The 22,657-nt window shown below is 41.1% G+C and overlaps 1 protein-coding gene across 1 annotated transcript in view; it reads right to left on the bottom strand.

Moving 5' to 3' along the window:
• The window catches only part of LOC138981389 (chondroitin sulfate synthase 2-like), a 32,833-nt gene extending 10,303 nt beyond the window's left edge, over positions 1-22,530 (bottom strand). Inside the window, exons 1-7 of the mRNA XM_070354300.1 lie at positions 22,188-22,530; positions 7,789-8,550; positions 3,297-3,425; positions 2,727-2,863; positions 2,052-2,170; positions 1,636-1,749; positions 668-888 (exon numbers count right to left, since the gene is read on the bottom strand). Coding sequence (XP_070210401.1) covers positions 668-888; positions 1,636-1,749; positions 2,052-2,170; positions 2,727-2,863; positions 3,297-3,425; positions 7,789-8,502 — 1,434 coding nt within the window. The 5' untranslated portion in view covers positions 8,503-8,550; positions 22,188-22,530. The remainder of the gene's footprint in view (positions 1-667; positions 889-1,635; positions 1,750-2,051; positions 2,171-2,726; positions 2,864-3,296; positions 3,426-7,788; positions 8,551-22,187) is intronic.
• Positions 22,531-22,657: the final 127 nt, after the last annotated feature.

Below are 22,657 nucleotides of genomic sequence, written 5' to 3' on the forward strand. Positions count from 1 at the left end.
TCATCCATTCCCAGTAACTCTTCCTTATCTTCTCCAGTGTTTTGCGTTTATCTCCCTTCCTTCGTGTGGCGTCAATCCATATTCCCGTTACTAGTTTTAGAAGGTCACTGTCCACAACGCTCAATCCATATTCCCGTTACTATTTTTAGAAGGTCACTGTCCACAACGCTCCTTATCTTCTCCAGTGTTTTGCGTGTTTATCTCCCTTCCTTCGTGTGGCGTCAATCGCGTACGGTGCGCCACTCACCCGGCGAAGCCGGCGTATGGTGCGCCACTCACCCAGCAAAGCCGGGTACCCGGCAAAGCCGGGTATTCGGCTCTACTTCTTCCCGGCGAAGCCGGCTAAGCGGGTATTCATCTAGTAAGACATATGTGTCGATGATAAACAGTCTGCAATCCCTGTAGACTCGTTACATTTTATTACCCTGTTACCTCAGAATTTTTTCAAGTCGGAAAAAGAGGATTCCACTGTATATAAATCAAAAATATTAGCTGTTTTACACTCATAAAATAATGTTTAAGAGAATATTGATTTCCTACTACATATAATTGAATGCAACCTGACATATCGATTGATTTCGTTATTGAATTCTAAGAATATCCCTAAAACAAACTTTCACATAAAGCAACAGATCGTAAACTTCATAACCAAACTGCTTCCACTGACCTGACCCAGCGGTCGTATCAACTGCACTCGCTTCTGAACCTCCAGGTTACTGTTGGAGGTATCTCTGAGCGTGATGTCCAGGATGTACTCCATGCCGCGCTGGGGGTCGAAGCGACGGTAGCCGTTGTTAAGGCTGGAGTACAGATAGATGTTGTTGTACTTGGCGTTCAGTCGTTCCACCGACACTTTCACTACCTCCTGAATGTCCAGCTTGTCTGCCCCTGTTGGAATAAACAAAAGTATAATTGCATTTTTTAAGACTATCTAGCGAATCCAAAGTTAATGTCCCTGATAGGTTTTGAGACCTGTTAGAAACAAAAGCATCTTTAGTCTAGTTTTATATAAGACACCGCAGGTACAGAAATTCATAGTAATCAAATAATCTCAACTGACAAACAACACAGACATCATTATATTATCTTTGACTTAATCAAGTTAATGACAGTGATATAAACTTATCTTGGCTGACAAACAACAGAGCTGACAAACAACACAGACATCATTATATTATCTTTGACTTAATGACAGTGATATAAACTTATCTTGGCTGACAAACAACACAAACCTACATTTATTCATCTTGATAGTGCTATCAAATAATAACGGCTAACAAACAGCACAAACATGAATACACCTATGTGTTCTTCATCTTCATCTGTTAGGCGGCCCCAATCGCCATATTGATCATGCAGACACAACTTCCACGTAAGTATATTGATGACAGTGATATCAAATAGCATCTGCTGACAAACAAGACACACATGAATTCATCTATGTGTTGATGGCAGCGATTCTGACCAAAAACTAAAGATTGGAATTAGATCACTAACAATTTTACTGCTCAGAATTAGCCTCTTAACAACAGTTTGAAACCGTTGTAATCTCGACACTGAAAATCGACCAGCCATCAAACAAGCATTATGGTGAACCTTTTTTCTACTTGATACAAATTGCTTGGTAAATCTTACCTTTCAAAGGTTTGACGTTTGTAAAATCATCTTGGAAATAAATGAGAGTCTCTGTAAAGTAGTCCCACCGAATCACATCAAAGCGATTTTTGGGCTTGTAGGGCTCTGGCACTCCTGAAAAATACAATCACAAAGGTAACAAAGCTTCATCAATTTTACTGACCATACTCATGATGGAAGGAGGTGGGGGGGAGGGGGGGGGGGGGGTAGTTTTCTGATGTTTAAAGGAGAAATTCATGCAAAACTAAAGAGGAACACATGAAGCTATTAGGAATCAGCAATCCAGTGCAGACATTTTGATTTTTACTTTAGTTAACATTTTTGACAACTTTGACTTTTTTTCCATGCCTTTTTCTTTTTTTCATCTCAAAATGTTCTACATCATTGACAAAATACAGATAACAAATGAAACATACCTATAGGCCAGGATATGCTGTCACGACCCCCTGGGGCAAACTGGCTCATGTACAAAATGTTCTCCTTCAGTCTCTCAATCTCCTGTCGAGTCGTGTTCAGCTCATGCTCGCAGAAGTACCTGAAAAGATGCATGAGATAGAAAGGATGACAATCAGGCTTCCCAATTGTTACAATCCTCAGCCGGTCACAGGGTAGGACACAGTATCATTGTGATAAGTGATCTGATACTTCAAGATAGACGTACGACTGAATTAAACGTTGTTCTTGTAAAGACTACCCACGTTTAAAACTTACAAGGCCACTTGGTACAGAGAAGGTTTAACTCTGTCATTCAAATGAGAAGATTACATACACGTACTACCACTTTCAATCACCCGGCCATATATATATATTAGGCAGATACACTCTGTCTTTGAGGGATAAATTGAGCTACATGTACCTTTAAAATTATTCTAAAACTAGATCAGAACAGTGTCTGAAACATGATATAGAGGTGCTTCCAAAACTGTCCTGCATCAAGAGCATTAGTCAACATTGTTAGCACACATACATACATAACTTTTCTTATAGATGTTTCCAGTGCCTGTGTCAAATAAACTCACAACTCAACAGTCTCAGAAACAACACACACACAAAAAGGAAGCCCCCACAATCTTGTACATTCTAATAAATACCTGTGTAATTTGTAGTGGTTGGTGTCGTCTGGCATGGGAAACACAGTGTGGGATGCGTTCAACTCTGGCACCACCGACATCTTGTCAATGTTGTCAAAACTGAAAGCATTTACTCGGTACGGCTTGAACTTTTTCACCTGAAAGCAACAAAGATGTACGAACGTACTAACAAGCTTTTAAGTAATTTTATAAGTACAACACTAGACTGAAAGACAAACATGCAGATAGAAAGAGGCACAACATAAATAAACAGACATACACACCCTATTAAGTGTAAACAAATCTGCATCAAGATCACAAAGTCTCATCTTCCTCCTCCCTAATCACAAAAACGAACAGCTCTTTTGCACACATATATATTTTAATGCTTTCCTGTCCTCTACCTCTATCTCACACACACACACACACACACACACACACACACACACACACACACACACACACACACACACACACACACACACACCACACACACACAGAGTTATATAAACTTATATCTAAAACAGTAAACTTATATCTAAAACAGTAAACTTATATCTAAAACAGTCAAATTAGGCTGGGCCCACTCACCCCTCCCTGATCTGTGCAGGCCATGTCTGTGACGTGCACCAGACATTTGCCAAAGTTGAGACTCTGGTCGTTATGGTGACACTTGGATAAACACCACTCCATGTTTGCCTTTACCTGTTCCACCATCGACTGGAAAAAGGCAAAACTTGTTTTTAGAAAACTTGTGCACCAATCCATTTGACATGTTCGAAGAAATATTAATTTCACACACACACACTCACAAATGATGAAGACCAATGTCTTGACTTCTTCAAACTTTTGGCCTTTGCAATGCAAGTAATGTACAGTAAAACCTCCCACTAACGACCTTGAAAATGTCCAAAAAAATCGGTCGTAAAAAGGAGGGGTCTTTATTGGGAGTTTGGGAGGTATAATTTTTTTCACAGGGGTGGCAACTGTTGGGCAGTTCAGTCTTGAAAGTTGTGTCCGTTATCCTATTTGTGTGCCCATTTGTTGTGCATATGGATAAGCATGATGTACGGGCATACACCAGCGCACAGACGGGCAGACATAACACACACACACACACACACACACACACACACACGCGTGCGGTCTCATAGGTAAAACTCGCTGATTGACCCCGGGTAAGAAGGTCAGTGTCTGTAACCTGGGACAGGAAGGTTTCCTCTCAGACATCAAAGGAGACCGTCCCATAGGTAAAACTTGCTCATTGGCAAGTATGAGTCATTGACCCGAGGTCTCAGTTGGTAAGCACACACTCACAGAATACGTACACAGCAATTCATTATTGAGATGTTGTTCTAACTGCCCCTACCCAACCCCTCCCCCTACTTCAAGGACAGTCCTTCAATTGTGACAGCAATAGGTGAGAAGATGACAGCCGTAGGCCACTGGACTTGCATGCACTACTGACTACAGACTTCCACCCCTGACTCTTGATGCGTGACTAATGGCGTGCGTGTTCCGCGTGTGCTGCGTAATTACAACCTTTGACACTCACTGGTTAAAAGGCCAAAGTTGTTATTGACCCTAAGTTGGTAGGTCGGTCGTCGGAAAAAGGAGGGCGTCGTTCTTGGGAGGTTAGTTACAGTGTGAAAAGCATCCGTGCCGAGAAAATCGGTCGGCAAAAGGAGGGGGTCGTTCTTGGGAGAGGTCGTTACGGGAGGTTCCACTGTAGTTAGTCTTTTGCTAGTTTGCTGGTTCTTTTTTTTCAAATTTTGTTTTTAAGAAAATCACCAACACTGTTACTGTTAGGATATATATATGCCACACAGGCCAACACGGATAGCCGAAGGTGTAATGAAGTCAAACAGCACTGAGCAGGAACATAAAGAAAAAATAGAACCTGAGTTTATTAAAACCTTTGCTATTACAGTACTATAAAAGTCTGTTATAAAATTGCAGAACCTAATGAATGTACTTTACTTTATTTGGTGTTTAACGTCGTTTTCAACCACGAAGGTTATATCGCGACGGGGAAAGGGGGGAGATGGGATAGAGCCACTTGTCAATTGTTTCTTGTTCACAAAAGCACTAATCAAAAATTTGCTCCAGGGGCTTGCAACGAAGTACAATATATGACCTTACTGGGAGAATGCAAGTTTCCAGTACAAAGGACTTAACATTTCTTACTCTTGTGATGGGTGACTTTAATTTTCATTTTGAAAATGCTGAGGACTCCAACACCAAGAAACTCTCAGATTTGTTCGACATGTTCAGTTTTCACCAGTCTGTTGACTCTCCGACTCATAAGCATGGTCACATGTTAGATTTAGTCATTCATCGCCCTTCTGATGCCATTGTCAGTTCATGTTTTGTCAGTCACGACCTTAAGTCTGACCACAACGCCGTATTATGTCGTCTAAATGTTCCAAAGCCTGTGTCTGCCCCTGTAACAATAACTTTTCGTAGCATCAAGAAGATTGATAAGGAGTCTTTTAGACATGATGTAGCTGGTTTATCTCAAGATTGCTCTGTCACTGAATATAACCAGACGTTGCGCTCAATTCTTGATAGGCACGCACCTCTCTGCCAACGCACGGTTCGTCAGCGGAAATCTAACCCGTGGTTCAGTAGCATCTCTGAGCAGTTTGGCAAACTGAAACGTGAACGTCGTCAGGCGGAGAGGTGCTGGCTTAAATCCAAACTCACTGTTCACAAAGAGATTTTTGAAACCATCAAACGCAAAGTAAATGACTTAGTTGAAGGCGCTAAAACTGCTTTCTTCTCTGCCCAGATTATAGGTAGTAGAACATGCAAAGAACTTTTTCAAAATTTCAATTCTCTGCTTGGAAAACAGACGGTTTCCAGCCTCCCCACCACCCATGACCCCAAGGACCTGCCAACTGTATTTTCTGACTACTTCACTGAGAAGATCGAAACCATCAGAAATAGCTTTCCTCCACCAGTGGCTTCGCCTCCGGCTTCACAATTCTCTGGTTCTTTGTTGGATAGCTTCATTCCTGTATCTGAGCAGTTTGTTTTGAAGATTTTGAAGAACACAGTGCCAAAGTCTTGTGAGCTAGACCCCATCCCCACCAACTTGTTTTATGAAAACCTTGACCTTTTTCTTCCCATCATAACCAACATAATCAACTCTTCTCTCACTTCTGGCACTGTGCCAATGGACTTGAAAACTGCAGTAGTTAAACCTTTGATCAAGAAACCATCTCTGGATAAAAATCAGTTGAAAAACTATAGGCCTGTTTCCAACTTGCCATTCATTTCTAAAATTCTGGAAAAAGTAGTGCTTAGTCAGCTTCTCTCCCACCTTGAAACCAACAACCTCTGCAACCCTCTTCAGTCAGCGTATAGGGCTGGCCACAGCACCGAGACTGTTTTGCTTCGTGTTGTGAATGACATTCTTTCTGCTCTGGATAATGATGACCTATCAGTTCTGCTTCTCTTGGATAACTCAGCTGCGTTCGATACGATCGATCACTCTGTTCTGCTCTCTCGTCTCGAATCTGTTTTTGGCATTCACTCTACCGCTCTTCACTGGTTTAGTTCATATCTACAGGGCCGTAGTCAGTATGTGTCTGTCAATAATCTCTCATCTCCTCCATCTCCTCTCTGTTTCGGCGTTCCCCAGGGATCAGTTCTAGGCCCAGTTTTATTTGTACTATACACCACTCCTCTCTCTGCCGTCATCAAGCAACACGCAGTCAATCACTACCTCTTTGCAGACGACACACAACTCCAACAAGCATGCAAGCCTACAGAAATCCAAGCGGTGACGCACACTCTCCAAAACTGCACTTCAGATATTAAATCATGGATGACAAACAATATGCTCAAGTTAAATGATGACAAGACTGAATTTCTTCTTTTCTCTGGAGCTTCCTGTTCGACCACTTCCCTTCCAGCCTCCATCACAGTAGGTTCTAGTGACATTTCTCTCTCTGATAGTGCTAGGAATCTTGGGTTCATCATGGACTCCCACCTCTCAATGAAACAACACATCAAAAAAGTCTGTCAGACATGTTACTTTGAGATCAGAAGAATAGGTTCCATAAGAAAATTTCTCACTGTTGATGCCACTAAAACTCTCGTTACATCCTGCATTCTGTCCAGATTAGATTACTGCAACTCCCTTCTCATAGGCTGCCCTGACTCCACTCTCCAACCCTTGCAAAAAGTACAACACTCTGCTGCACGTCTCATTTTCAGAGCACAGCATCGACAACCCTGCACTCCTCTCATGAAAGAACTTCACTGGCTTCCTGTATCTGAACGTATTAGGTATAAAGCTGCCTGCTTCTGCTACAATATCATCTCTGAATCGGCACCTGCCTATCTTTCTGAACTGGTCTCTCTCTACACTCCCTCTCGCACCCTTCGTTCTTCTGATGATGCTCGACTTCTCTGTCAAGGTCGCTTTAAACGCAAGGCTCATGGCTTCCGCACGTTTTCGTATTATGGACCTCAGTTATGGAATTCACTCCCCTTTCAATTACGTCACTCTCCATCCATTTCATCTTTTAAGTCCAATTTGAAAACTCACTTGTTCCAACAACACTACGGATAGTTCCTTAGTATAGAGTCTGGGGATGTGAGATGTGCATGATGTGTTGTTTGAATCTGACAGTGATTGTATGATTTTTGTATACATGTATTGTTGTCCCGCGCTTTGAACTTTTGATAAGGCGCTTTATAAATGCCCGTTATTATTATTATTATTATTATTACTGCTTGACTAAAATCTGTACAAAAATAGACTATATTCTATACAAGAAACACTTAACAAATAACAAGGGTAAAAAGAGAAACAGAATCCGTTAGTCGCCTCTTACGACATGCTGGGGAGCATCGGGTAAATTCTTCCCCCTAACCCGCGGGGGGGTAATGAATGTACATTCACGCCAGGTTTCATTAGAAATCATATATGCAAACTCCCATGCTGGAAAAGATGCAATAGAATAAAAACAATGGCTGATTGAAAGATCCCCCCCCCCCCACTCCCCCTCAAACAATGTAGTAAGAGCTAACATCACACACACAACCCTACTGGCTACACTAGCAGACGTACCTGAGAAAGGACAATTCCGCCGTCCAGGTAGCAGTAGGTTTTACCAGCTTCCGTGGACTTGACCAGGCCCATGTGAACGTGCTGACTGACACTGATGTGGCTGACCAGGTCAAACACCCGCTCAGCACGCACATAGGTGTGATCCGTGAGGAACATGTAGTAGTCAAAGGTGTCTGAGAAGTGTTCCGTGACGTACTTCAGCATGTGCACCGGGATCAGGTGGGGGTGGTTGTCCGCAAAGTTGACGATAGTCATCCCTGGGGGCACGGCAGGGCCCTTGTCGTCCATGAAAAAGGTGAGCTTCGTCACATAGTTGCTCAAAGTTTTGTTGAGAGCCACCCCAAGCGTGTTGATAGTGGACTTGGACGTCACAACACCCACAAACAGCTTCTCGCGGATTCCAAGCTCGTTGGACGCATACCGCGGTCGGACGAGTTTTGTCTTTGGGCCTGCATCTGCGTGCACGTGGCCTCCCTGGTTGGCCGCCTGCTCTAAAGGCGGCCTGATGCGAGGTTCGAAGCTCTCCTCGTCCTGAGATTCAAGAGACTTGGTGCCTCGCATGTGCACCAGCTGCTGTGGGTCCTGGCGTGACAGGTAGGTCTCACAACTGTCCTCGCTGAACGGAGCGTACATCATGCGCATGGCCACGCCCAGGCAGATGCCGATGAAGATTGGCAGCAGCGGCCGCAGAAACCTCATGCACTTGTGATCCATTGTGAGGCGATGAGACGTGGTGGGCTTACAGAATGCTTGGTGTTTTTTCTGCAGACAAAGAAAATAAGGTCAGGTCAGTTTGTGCCAAATACTTTTTAACAGATATCTGAATTGTATGAACTTATGGCAATATAATCAGTAAGGTGACATAAATCATGACTAAAGTCCAACAAGCTGCAGCCCTAATCTTTGTATTTTCATGAGATTGACACATGGGCCAAAAGTTATGAGTTTGGTATTGTGCATTTGGGACACTAGAACTGTTCTTTGTTTAAAACCCTAACTGTGCCTGGCAATCGTACGACTTTGAGTAAGCAACAGACCTGTGCACACTCAAAACGCTCATCAGTAGTAAACAAACCAAATTTCAGTAGTTTTTAAAATGTTTAAGTAGTAAGCTGTAACGACAGTTCAAGACATAATTCTGCTCACATTAAGCACACACACTGAAACACTATGACGCAGTAGAATGGGAATTACTATTCATTAACAAGCCAAGGTGAAACATCAACACTGTTGTAACATTTGTTCTGAAAATGTCTTTGGTCTCGTCATTCTGACATTCATTCATCACTGGACTGTTTGCCAGCAGCTTTTTCGGCAGCAGCTTTTTTGACAGCAGCAGCCTGGCGTTTCCTCGCCTGTACAGTGGAGTTGTGGGCAGAATTTAGCTTTGCAAGCTCTTCTTTCGTGAAGTTCTTGCAGGTGTCGGAGAAGGCGATTTTACGATCTCCAGGTTGTCTTTGGTGACAGAGCTGGTGTCTCATCTTCACTATCTCACTGAATCTTGCACTCTTTTTTTCTTTTCCATGTTTCACTTCAATCACAAGTTGCCACGCAGACGCTGGACAAACTTAGTCTTCTTCTTCTTCTTCTTCTGCGTTCGTGGGCTGAAACTCCCACGTACACCCGTGTTTTTGCACGAGTGGAATTTTACGTGTATGACCGTTTTTACCCCGCCATTAAGGCAGCCATACGCCGTTTTCGGAGGAAGCGTGCTGGGTATTTTCGTGTTTCTATAACCCACCGAACTCTGACATGGATTACAGGATCTTTTCCGTGCGCACTTGGTCTTGTGCTTGCGTGTACACACGAAGGGGGGTAAGCCACTAGCAGGTCTGCACATAAGTTGACCTGGGAGATCGGAAAAATCTCTACACTTAACCAACCAGGCGGCCGCGGCCGGGATTCGAACACTCGACCTTCCGATTAAGAGGCCGACGTTTTACCACCCCGCCACAGCGCCCGAACTTAGTCTAAGAACAAAGACACGTGCGCTTCCGGTAAATCGGAAAACGTCTTTTCAGCGCAACGGCCAACTAATTGGTCAAAACATCTTAAAACAGAAAAAAGTACACATTTTTTGTGTGAGTAAAACATCGGAATTTCGGAATTTTAATTACAAATCCGTAGCACCGTATTCTGCATATAAAAATTGGAGAAATTACGGAGAAATTACCGTAGATGTGCACAGGTCTGAAGCAACAACATCGATGTGTATGCTTTCGTTCGATCTCAGTCTGTTTATTCATTATTGCAATCTTTAACCACTGAGTATACTTACAGACAGGGCTGTATTTAACAAAAGATGTATGTGTGGGTAATCAATGTAGTAGTCAACAAGTTACCAATATTAGTCCTTTAACTCACTGTCTCCCAGGTACGGATATATATCCGTACCCACTCATATGGCTCTATCTGACCTGGTATGGAATATATCCATACACACAGTCACTTCAGTCACTTCCTGTAACGTCAATCTAACGCCTGCATTCCATCGTGTTGATACACAGTTTCTACACAGTTACTACAATTCTCAGTGACCTGCTGCAGCACAGCTGGCCTCGGCTAAAAAAAACCAACTTGGTCAACATAGGTGGGGTAGAAAGTGTTAATGGAAGAAGAACATGATCATATTGCGGGCGGCATCAAGCAAAATGCCCACATGAACGGCAAACCAAAACTCTATATTATGTATTATATGGCTACAGATTTTCACTGTTTATGCCACTGTACATTTAAAAGAAAACTTAAGGAGCAAATCTCCCTTGTGTGAATATAGCTGTTATGTTATTGTACAAGTAAATTAATTCATCTTTTTGGATTATTTACTTTTCATCTCATAAATTTCAGTCTCAAGATGCAGCATATGAAACTGATATGGAAAGAGTGCCAAAATAGCATAGAGCTGTTCAATTTGGAATGTGAGAAATGTATGTGAAATGCAACTGCAGATGTACACATTTCATGACAGGTTATTTTAACACTTCTATTCACTTTTCTGTTTGCAGTACCAATATGTACATATGGAAAACCAGAATTTTGATTGCCCAAGAAGAAATATTTCCTTGTCTGTTAATCAAGTTCCCCACTTGACACTGGCAATTATGGGCTGGGACACTCTTAACTCACAGCTATCGTCCATGTTTAATGCATACACTATCCAGGAACACAAATCACATCCTTTGTAAACTAAAACAGGGAAGTACGTTTTTAAAACCGTTAATTTTTTTCAGAAAAAAGCATGCTTGAACATTCATTTGACAGGATTATTTTACTCTGCCCAACTCTCAAACCAGAACATAAACAATACCGCTTTATAAACCAGAAACATATGAAATACATACTACAAATAATAATTAAATGCAGACAGTTACAGTAACACATCGCAATATAATGACTGAGTTTTATAACCATAGATTTTGTGTGTGCAAGGTCTCACTCTCTTGTTGGTGGGAAAAGATTTTAAGCCAAGATTGAAAGCATTCCAATGTTAAACTTTCTATTAGTATTAGAATACTCAGGTCGTCTGTAAATGCCTAAACTGCTAAAGCGCAGTAAAGGGTGTGTCAATTAATAAGATTAAAAAGGGTTTCCCACGTGATTTAATTTTGAATCTGGGCTACTCATACTCAAGTTCTTTAAATTTTCACAAGTGGCTGGAACAACTGGGTACCATTGGAGAGTTGGACTAACTACATGTACCTACAATTAAAATAAAAGAATACCTAAAACAAGAAGAGCAAACGCTCGATCGAGTCACTTTCGCAGTTCTGAATATTATATGAGGCATCAGATGGACAGGAAGAAATTGCTATTCACAACACAATACAGATGTAAATAATTTGATGTAAAGAATAATCCTATAAAGTTTGAATCAAATCCGATGAATAGTTTCAGAGATATGATATTTCAATTTTTTTCCTTCAAGACATACCTGTGACCTTGAAAAAGGTCAAAGGTCACCAAAGCAGACGTCAAAGTGTAGAGGTCACTGGGAGTCACGTTCACATAAAATTTGAGCCCGGTCACTTTTATAGTTTCCGAGAAAAGCCCAACGTTAAGTTGTGTGTTGCCGAACAGAAAAGGCTAGTTATCTCCCTTGTTTTTCTGATAACGTTCGTAAAAGGCTACAGATGTAAATACTTTGATGTAAAGAATAATCCTACAAAGTTTCAATCACATCCGATGAACTTTGTCAAAGATATAAAATGTCTAATTTTTCCTTTGACGCTGACCTGTGACCTTGAAAAAGGTCAAAGGTCAACGAAACCATCGTTAAAGTGTAGAGGTCATTGGAGGTCACGACTAAACAAAATATGAGCCGGATCGCTTTGATAGTTTCCGAGAAAAGTCCAACGTTAAGGTGGTGTCTACGGACGGCCGGCCGGCTGGCCGGCCGGACAGACTAACACTGACCGATTACATAGAGTCACTTTTTCTCAAGTGACTCAAAAAATACACTAAAAATCTTACATTTTTTTCCAGGCACACAAATGCTGAAAAGGGACCAATTGGTTGACCTAGGGACCAAATTAATTGATCTAGGGACCAAATACATTGACATAGGGGCCAAATTAATTGATCTAGGGACCAAATAAATTGACCTAGGGACCAAATAAATTGACCTAGGGACCAAATAAATTGACCTAGGGACCAAATAAATTGACATAGGGACCAAATGGCAAGAAGAAAGCAGCCTCCAGGTCCTACTCCTAGTCCAACCTCCGTCTCAAGTTGCCTTGTAGAGTGGAATCAAGAAACTGCTTAAAGTCTATGAATGCTCTTGAAAAACAATGAAGTAGCTAAACATGTGTCAAATGTTACGTCGAATCACTCCCCGAACCGCCAAGCAACGTGTGTCACTGGTCTCGAGGCTAGACTGAATTTAGCAGCATTAGTTAAAACAAAATGCAGTAAATAAATACTTAACATGGAAACAAACAAAAAACAAAAAACATATTTTATTTATTGCAAAAGATAAATCTATTTGCATCGAGATACTTTGACAGAATCTCGCTGACACCAGTGCGAACGAACCGGTGCATGGGTGTGTGTTGATACGTATGCATTCATACACACATGCTTGAAACTGGAGTAGGTTCGAAACACGTCTTTACTGTCCAAGCTGTCCAGACCAAAGGGGAAGCACTCTCCCAACATAGTCACGTTGTACACAACATATTTGTGACGTAGTACACAATACAATAGTGACATAGTACACAATATAACATCCCCCTTCTTCTAGAATGTTATCTGTCTGATGAACATTTTAATTCACAATATAACATCCCCCTCCTTCTATAATGTTATCTTTCTGATTAACATTATAATTCACAGTATAAAATCCTCCTTTTAAAATGTTAATTGTTTGATTAACATTTTTATGCAACATCCATTCAACATCCATTCAACTGCCCCTCAATTATTTTCAATAATTCAAAACAACAATTTTTTCCTTTCACACAAAAATTTGAAGTCCTTGAATTCTGTTGCGCGTCACAACTGTCTTTCTCTTCTCACGATTTGTGTCACAAATGTCCTCATTGTTCACTTATAACTAAAAAGTCCTTCCACGCTGTTTTGCGTCACTTTTCACCACTTCTCCAGTTGCATATATGTTACACACATGTGTCACTGTTCCAAGTAACACATATTCCCCTTACTCCACATTCTATGTCACAAAAGAATATGACACAATTCAAATAAACAAAATATATATCCTTTCTGGTACATATTTTCCTGAATAATACAGTCATTCATACATCAATCACCTCAACATCATTTTGTCACAAAAACAATTCTTCATTCTTTCTTTCATTTACAAATCACATGAAAAAATCCTTCATTCTTACTGGCATTTTCACCACTCTTCCACTTCTAGTTGTTTTTGGTGTTTGAATCCTAGGGCTTTTTTCATGCGCCTGTGTTTCTGTTTCTGATGTTTTGGTTGTTGGTGACACTATGTTTTTTGCCAGAGTTTCATTTTCATTGTTTTGTGAACTGTGCAGACTGTCAGGTTTGTTTTGATTTGTATCTGCATCTGTTTGTTCACCTGTGTTTTCAATTGGTGTGTCTTGGTTTGACTTTGTGTTGACTTTGAGTAGGTCACTTCTATTTCTTCTGTATGTACCTGTGTCTGAACAATGTATGATCTTGGTGTTTGTGCTTTTTTCTGCACTGTTGAAGGCACCCATATTTTGTCCTCTTTGTTTCTCATGTACACTTTCTCTTGTGTGTGCAAATCTGGAAGTGATTTTGCATGTTTGTCATACTGTTGTTTTGATTTTTCTTGTCTTTTCATTTCTCTCATGATTTTGTTTTTCTTTGGTTTCATTCTGAGAGTGAGTCTTGTTCTGAACTTTCTGTTTGTCAACAATTCTGCTGGTGATGGCATTGTGTTGTTGACTGGTGTGGACCTGTAGTTCAGCATTGCTAAATACAAATCTTCTCCACTCTCATGTGTTTTTGTCAGAAGATTCTTCATGGTTTGTACCATTCTTTCTGCAAAACCATTTGCTTTTGGATATGTGGGACTGGATGTTGTATGTTTGAATTCCCACTGTTTTGAGAATGTTTTGAATTCCTCACTGGTGTACTGTGTCCCTTTGTCTGAAACTACCTCTTGTGGAATGCCATGTCTGGCAAAGATAGATTTCATGTGTGAAATGACTGTCTTGCTCTTTATGTCTGTGAGTAGAGCTATCTCTGGAAATTTCGAGTAGTAGTCAGCTACGAGCAAGTAATCATGACCATTCCAGTGGAATAAGTCTGTGCCTACTTTTTGCCACGGTGCATTTGGAATATCATGATGATTGATCAGTGGTTCTGTTACACGACACTTGAGATTGCCACAAGTTCTCAAACGTCGTATAGTTGTGTTCTTTTATTCTACGTCGCCCGTCTTCGCAGCAACAGAAAACAACTCGTCAAATTGAGTTCGAGGATTTATTCCGCATTCAATACATACAACTGCACAACGTAGCAGAACTCAAATAGAAGCTTTTTTACATTCAAATCGCGCTGGCATATATAATAAATACTCAATCTCGAGAATATTCCAGACCGAACATGATACAACTACATTATACGAGCCGTGCATGGACTAAACTAGCGACATTCTCTTATGACGTACATCAAAAGCGCCGACGCACTTAATCCGAACGAACGCCACGAACTCACGACTAAAAACAGCTGGTAAACAACTTGTTTTGACAGGACTAGAAAGTTCACCTGCATTCTCGTCCAAGCATAAATATTGTGTTTACAAAATATAATATCGGTACTTTCCCACAAAGTACAAATAAGTCAACTACATGCAACACACAAAACTGAACCAAAGCTCAGCAACGGTAGCGTTTCCTAACAGGTTCCTTTTGTTGTTTGTTTCTGTGTGTGATGCATGTACTGCACTTTGAAACAATTTCTTTTATCTGTTTTGACATACCGGGCCAGAACATTATCTGCCTTGCTCGGTTTTTGCATTTTTCCATGCCCAGATGACCTGACATGTGTTCTTTTGAGCATCTCTTTCCTCATTGTTTTTGGAATGATGATTTTGTCTGCTTTGAAGATCAAACCATCAATCGTGCTCAGTTCTTCATTGTATTGAAAGTACTGTTTAACATACCTCTCAAGTCCTACGCATTCTGCGTAATTCTTACGGATTTTCGGTGTTTTTTGGGTCCTACGTCGTATACCTCAAACCATACGCATTTTCAGCCTTTAAAAAAAAAAAAAAAAAAAAAAAAAAAAAATTTTTTTTTGTTGTTGCTGACATGGACTGCCGTTCATTCATTTCTGAGGAGGAGCTTGCACCAGCCACACAACAGAAGTTCTGGCATGATGTGCGCCAGTTCTACGTGGCCTGTGTGAGGAAAATGTTGAATACATTTTCATTTGGCAGTGAAACCCTGCAACACCTTCAAGTGCTGGATCACAGTCTGGGAGCTGACACACTGACTGCCTTCTTGCAGGTCAAAATTAACTCTGATGCATGCTGCCATGATTTTAAGGTGACTGGCAGCATGATTGACAAAGCAAAGATTTGCACAGATGAATACAACAAAGAACACAAGTGACAAGTGACAAAAAAAATGAACGAACAAGAGTGCAGTGTAAATGTATTACATGTAGTGGTAAATAAAGAGCAGTTTGTGTAGAAAGGAATTTATGTGTTTTACTTTTAGTTTGCGAAAAACAATCTGATTGGTTTAGTGTGTATGCGTGAGAAGTTGAATTTGTGCGTTTGTCCTGATCCACGCATTAACTATGGTTTTTGATCCCCAACTATGGTTTCTTATGCCATTTACTATGGTCAGAGGCCAAAAGTACTTGACAGGTATGGTTTAATGTCTTTGTCTACTTCATGTTTGTTTGCCGGCCATCCTTTGAGGATTTGCTTTCTGAGTTGGTTCATCTCAGTGTCTTCTAGTGTTTTTTTTCTTGATTTTCTCAAGTTTGTCTTGCGAGACTGGAATATTTTGCATGAAATGATTGCAATGTACATTCAGAATCTCTTCTTCCTGAGATGTTTGTCTTTGCATTTTGGGTGTTGCTCTTGACAGTGTATCGGCAATGTACATCTCTTTCCCAGGTTTGTATTTTATGATCAGGTCATATCTCTGTAGTCTTAACATGAGTCTTTGTATCCTTGGAGGACATTGGTTTAATGTTTTCCTCCAGATGTTTTCTATTGGTTTGTGGTCTGTTTCAACCTCGCACTGTTTTCCATATATATATATATGTATTGATGGAACTTCTCACAGGCAAACACAATGGCTAGTGTTTCTTTTTCAATTTGTGCATAGTTTTGCTCAGTTTGTGTAAGTGCTTTTGAAGCATACGCTACTGGTTTATCATCCTGTATAAGTGCGCAACCTATCCCTACAGATGATGAGTCTGTGGTGATTTTGACAGGTTTGTTTGGATTGTAGTGTGCGAGAACTGGTGAACAAGTTAACTGTTTCTTGAGTTCCATGAGTGCTTTGTCATGTTCATGTTCCCAGTGCCACTCTACATTTTTCAGTAACAGCTTTCTGAGTGGTGCTGTTGTATTTGTCATGTTTGGGTAGAACTTGGCTAGGTAGTTGCTCATACCCAGTAGTCTTTGCAGTTCTTTCTTTGACTCAGGTTTTGGCATGTCTTGTATCGCTTTGATCTTATCTGGATCTGGTTTGATACCCTGTTTGCCAATGATGTGACCTACATACTTGATCTCCGGTTGAGCAAATTCACATTTTTTCTTTTTGAGTGTCAAGTTGCAGTCTTTTGCTCTTTTGAGTGTTGCTTTTAGTGCTTCATGACGTGCTCTTTTTGATTGCGACCCCAAATGAGAATGTCATCGATCCAGTTGTCGACTCTCGGAATGTCGCTGAACATCTGTTTGATTGTTTTGTGAAACACCTCACTAGCACTAGCAAGACCCATCGGCAGTCTTTTGAAGACATACCGCCCGAACGGTGTTTGCATGCAGCAAAGTTTTGAGCTTTCTTCGTCTAGTGGTATTTGCCAAAATCCACTTTGTGCGTCTAGCTTTGTGAAAACTTCAGCTCCTTGAAGCTGCGATGTTACTTCGTCTACGGTAGGCAGAGCGAAATGCTCACGTCTCACCGCAACGTTTAGATCTTTTGGATCCATGCAGATTCTCAGGCTTTTATCTGGTTTCTCTACCACGACCATACTGCTAACCCATTCTGTTGGACCTTCTTGTTTTTCAATAACCCCTAACTGTTCCATCCTATCAAGTTCTGCCTTGATTTTATCTTTGAGTGCAAACGGAACCTTTCTCGGAGGTTGAAAGACAGGCTTGACTGTGGGATCAAGTTGGATTTTATGTGGTTTGTCCAGACACCCTAGATCTTTGAATACATCTGCGTATTCTTTGTCCACCATGTCTGTGTTGACAGTCATAATTTTGATTATGTTTAGTTTTGTGGTGGAATCAAGTCCCAAAATGGCATGTTGATCTGTGTCTACAACAAAGAAAGTCAGTTCTTCTCCCATCACTGGAAGAGTACACTTTCCACAAACTTTGAGTTTGTTTCCTGTAAAACTTGTAAGTTTTGTTTTTGTGTCTTTGAGGGTTGTTTTGTTTTTCATTCGTTTGAAAACAGTTTTGGGCATGACATTGGCCTGTGCCCCCGTGTCAAACTTAAATTTGACTGTGACCCCCTTTACATCTGTTGTGACAAACAGCTCATTGTCTTTTACTTTAGTGCTTGACAGAGCACTTACGTACAGATCTTCTTCTTCTTCTTCTGTATCTGTGTCATGTTCCTGCATGGCATGTACCTTTTTCTTGCTCTTGCAATGTGTTGCAAAATGATTTTTGTATCCGCATTTGTAACATGTTTTGCCAAACGCCGGACAGTTACGTTTTTCATGTGTTTTGCCACGTTTTATGCATTTATGATTTGTTTGACGGGATGCTTTTTCTTTGTGACTGTGACCTTTGTGATGGCTCACTTTGTGCACTGTAGCTTCTTGTTCTTGTTTGGGATTTGCTATGTCTTTTGTTTGGATTTGTGCTACTTCTGCTGCTTTGCACATTTCTACTGCTAGCTTTAGAGTAAGACCTCTGACCACTAGCAGTTTTTCCCTTGACCTAACATCCTTTATCCCCAGAACCATTTTATCCCTCAACATCCTGTCTTCTTGATCACCAAAACCACATGTCTTTGCTAATTTTCTCAAAGATTGTACATACGAATCAATGTTTTCATCATCATCTTGATTTCTATGGTGAAATATGAAAGCTTCATACACTTCATTTGTCTCCCCCACAAAAAATTGTTCGTATTTCTGTATCACATGTGTCAGGTTTTCTTTGTCTTCGCCGTCTGCGAAATCAAACCCCTCTAACAGTTCAGCATTATCCTCCCCCATACATGCTAGAAATACCGCAGTTTTCAGTTCGTTAGCTTCATTTTCCAACCTGGTAGCCTTGGAGTAGTTGGCGAAAGTTCTTCGGAAAGGCTCCCATTCTTTTCTGCCCGCTCCAGTTGGTAGTTTTGTTGGGGTTGGTATGCTGGAGGTGAATCCTTTCGGACGTTGTTGTCCCGGCGCCTGTGGCTGTTGCGCCATCTTGTTTTCCACGTGCGTCGTCTGCTGGAGTGTCGTCTGTTGCCCCCGGCTCGCTCTAGCATAAGTCTTGATGCTTTTTGGCAGACTGCATGCTCTGTTGCCTCTCTTGGTTAGTTAGACAGCGCCGACTTCTGACACCATGTTGTGTTTCTTGTCTGCATGGGTGTGTGTTGATACGTATGCATTCATACACACATGCTTGAAACTGGAGTAGGTTCGAAACACGTCTTTACTGTCCAAGCTGTCCAGACCAAAGGGGAAGCACTCTCCCAACATAGTCACATTGTACACAACATATTTGTGACGTAGTACACAATACAATAGTGACATAGTACACAATATAACACGCATCTCTCGCTACGGTCAGTTGCTCATCAGTGACAGCTCTGTTTCCGAAATACACGTCTTTCTGAAACCAACACTGATCATGATCAATCTTTCTCAACAGTTCTTTGAATTGAACAGCGATTAGAAACTCCTACACAAACACAAAATACTGAGCCTGGGGGTTCGAGCACTGACTTGCCGGTGCTTTAGCCCCCAGTATCGAGAACCGGCTCGCTGGACCTCCAGCCACGGCCTTTACTTTAAGAAGGAGTGGTGCCATGACTGTATTAGTAACTTGCTGCTATGGCCGTGGCTGATTAGTGACTGACTGTAGCGAGAGATGCGGTTCATTCGCAGGTGTTCAGTATTGGCGTTAACCAGTAATTACCGGTATTTTACCGGTTGAAATGAGAAAATATCGGAAAATAATTGGCTGCCGCTATAACCTGGCTACCGGTTGATTTTTAGAACCACCGTTTATTTCACAAAATAAAAAACAAAACCAGTACTCTGAGTTGGACTCCAATGACCAGCCTACCTTTTTTTTCTGGATAGTTTTCATCATAAAAGTTTGTGTACCAGTTTGAAAAAACATTAGCGCCATCACGGGGTGTCACTGTCAGCGACATTCTGTCGAAGTATCTCGATGCAAAGTAGATTTATCTTTTACCATAAATAAAACATGTTTTCTGGTGGGTTTTTTTTCCATGTTAAGTATTTATGCACTGCATTTTGTTTTAAATTGAACTAATGCTGCTTCAGTCAATTAAACCTCAGGACCAGTGAGTAACATACGTTGGACCAACAATGGTAAGGCTCGAACCGGCGACCTCATGATCTCTAGCCTGACTATTTAATTCACTAACGACTGAGCTAAGAAGGCAAACTGACAGATGCGTGAAAAATAGGAAGGTCTATTTTGTGAAATACTTGTGACTGCCGGTACCTGAGGCTGGGGGCTCCGGATCGGGATCCCGAGCCACTCCGTTCATATTCATAAAGATAAATTATTCTTGAAAAGTAGGTATCGATCTTGCTGACCACGTTTTGGCACAGGCGCAGTCAAATGCATTTTCTCGTCATTTTCGTCGATCAAAATTAATGACCAAATCAATTATTATGCTTAAGTTTGGAGCTCGACCAGTCAATTAATTTCACGATAAATATATGCTTTGGTTTGAAAGATTAAACTAAAGGGACTTGTATAAAAAAATAAGTCAATAATGCCACTAGATTCTGAGCTTTGAATTTACGATGCTTAAGTTCAACGTTACTTTAAATTATGCTTTCGTCTTACATTTCTACCGGCTTGAAAGTTGAAAACTTTGTGCCACTTGTAACTAAAAATAATATAAGATGTTTGGTGGCTTCTTGACAGACCAGCTTTTTTGTTGGTCCAAGGGGACCATATCGTCTTTTGTTTCATCTTTATCGACCAAGGTCGAAGGCGCGGTTGATAAATTATGAGACAAAAGGCGATATGCTCCCCGAGGACCAACAACAAAATGCTGGTCTGACGACAAGCCACCAAACATTCAGGAATCAGGAATTTTACGCCGCTTGGAACCTTTTTAGGTTATTTGCGCGACGGGGGTGAGAGCGCACCGCCTATACGTTAAAAACAAACTAAGGACCTATCAATTTCTGTGTGTCCTCATAAAAACATCTAACATGTTACTTCAAGTAACCCCTAGTTTAGGACACCCCATAACCTATACAATTTCCTATCATTGTTTGGGTGTTTGAGGAGCTGGGGGGTAACGAGGGACGTAAAGCACCCAACATACACGCCGACCCCAGTCCTCTTATCTTAGCTTCCCTAATTTAAAATGTTTAAAAGCTGGTTTAAAAGTGATTCTCTAGATTTTAGAGCAGAGGGCCGCTTGTGGCACCTCTGCTTATTGCTGTTGAGAAAGCAGCAACAGATTTTGCCTGGACCACCTGCTCGTCTAGTGCATTCCACTCAGCCACCGTCTGCACGAAAAAGGAGCGTCGATACTGCTCTGTGCTGGCGTCTGGAATGATGTAGCCACGGGTGTTGTTGTAAGAGTACTTGGTGACGATGTTACTTGCTACGCAATCGGTAAAGGTGTTGGCCCGTATTTTCCTCTTCTCTTTATCTATTGGTTTCAGGAAGTTTTCTGGAGGTATTGCTGGGGTATGTCCCTCAATGATTTTGAAGAGAGTGGTGAGTCGCTGTTGTTTTCTGCGCTCTTGTAGAGATGGTAGATTTAGGTGCCGTAGCATCTTTGTTACACATCCTGGGTCTTGGGAACGGTAGTCGCGCTTTATGAATCTTGCCGCTTGTTTCTGAATCCGCTCAAGTTTTGTTTTAAATGCACAATAACCCACAGGGAGACGAATTTTTAGAATCCAACTCCGGGCCACAAAGCATCGTCACAGTAGCTCGAGATAACACGTCAACCTTGTTACTTGTATGTGACGTCAAACGTAGCTTGTTGACGCTTTTCTTGAAAATGTACAGAGCTACGATCGTACGTGTGTGAGTTCAGTAAGTGTTGAGCATCTTTCTTTTCTTTTTAAGTGTTTATGACTTTTCCTTGTGGATTTTGCGATTACAGAGATAAGTTGCAAATTGACCATGAGTCGCCGCGGTAATTATCAACATTGATTGGGTTTTTGAGAGTGAATGCTTACAATCGTTGTCCTCGGAAACACAAATCCAAAGCCGCGATGGTTCCACACATCAAACAATCAGCCTGATTGGCTTTTACTTTAACAATCCACGTTTCACCTGAAAGCTCAAACCCATTCACCACCTCGATTTATTGCATGGGGAACATGACATTTATTTCCCAGGCGTTTGTGAATGAAAACTCGTGAAAATGATGACAAAATTGTAACTTATTGTAAGTCAACTGTGTGTTAAAAACCAAAGATCATCAACAACAAAAAAGCACAGAAGTACCATAAATGAGAAGATACAAACGCACAAAACTCTTCTCGATACGAATTATTCAAGTAAACTTTACCTGTTATGATAGAATCAACTGGCAAAAATTAAACCACAGAAGTTTCACCAGGATCGTGGTCAAGACATGGCGACGTGTCATCAGAGTTACCTACCGTAAGACCACCTCTTCTGTGAATTTCTGGGAAATCTCGCAAGGTTTCCATTCCAGTTTGACAAGGCAAGCACATAATCAAAGCACTAGAAAGACCTTTTAAATCCTTAATAATTGTGATTATTTTGAAACTGTTGGTTCAATTAGTCAAAATATAAGAAGTTAGTTATTCCAATTAAAATAATTTAGAGAAAGGCACAAGTGCCTTACTTTCATGAGAAAGTTTGACAACCGGTTCCGAAAGTTTTGACAACTTTCTGGGCGTTCTGGCCTAAGACAATATGATTTATTTGATTAATCCAAAACTGCCCGATGGTCAGATTTTCATTTCCTCGTGCTCAGATTTGCCGGATGAATGAAATTAGCGAATGCGCTTG

This window comes from Littorina saxatilis, linkage group LG12 (assembly GCF_037325665.1).
Source record: "Littorina saxatilis isolate snail1 linkage group LG12, US_GU_Lsax_2.0, whole genome shotgun sequence".
NCBI classification, from domain to species: Eukaryota; Metazoa; Mollusca; class Gastropoda; order Littorinimorpha; family Littorinidae; genus Littorina; species Littorina saxatilis.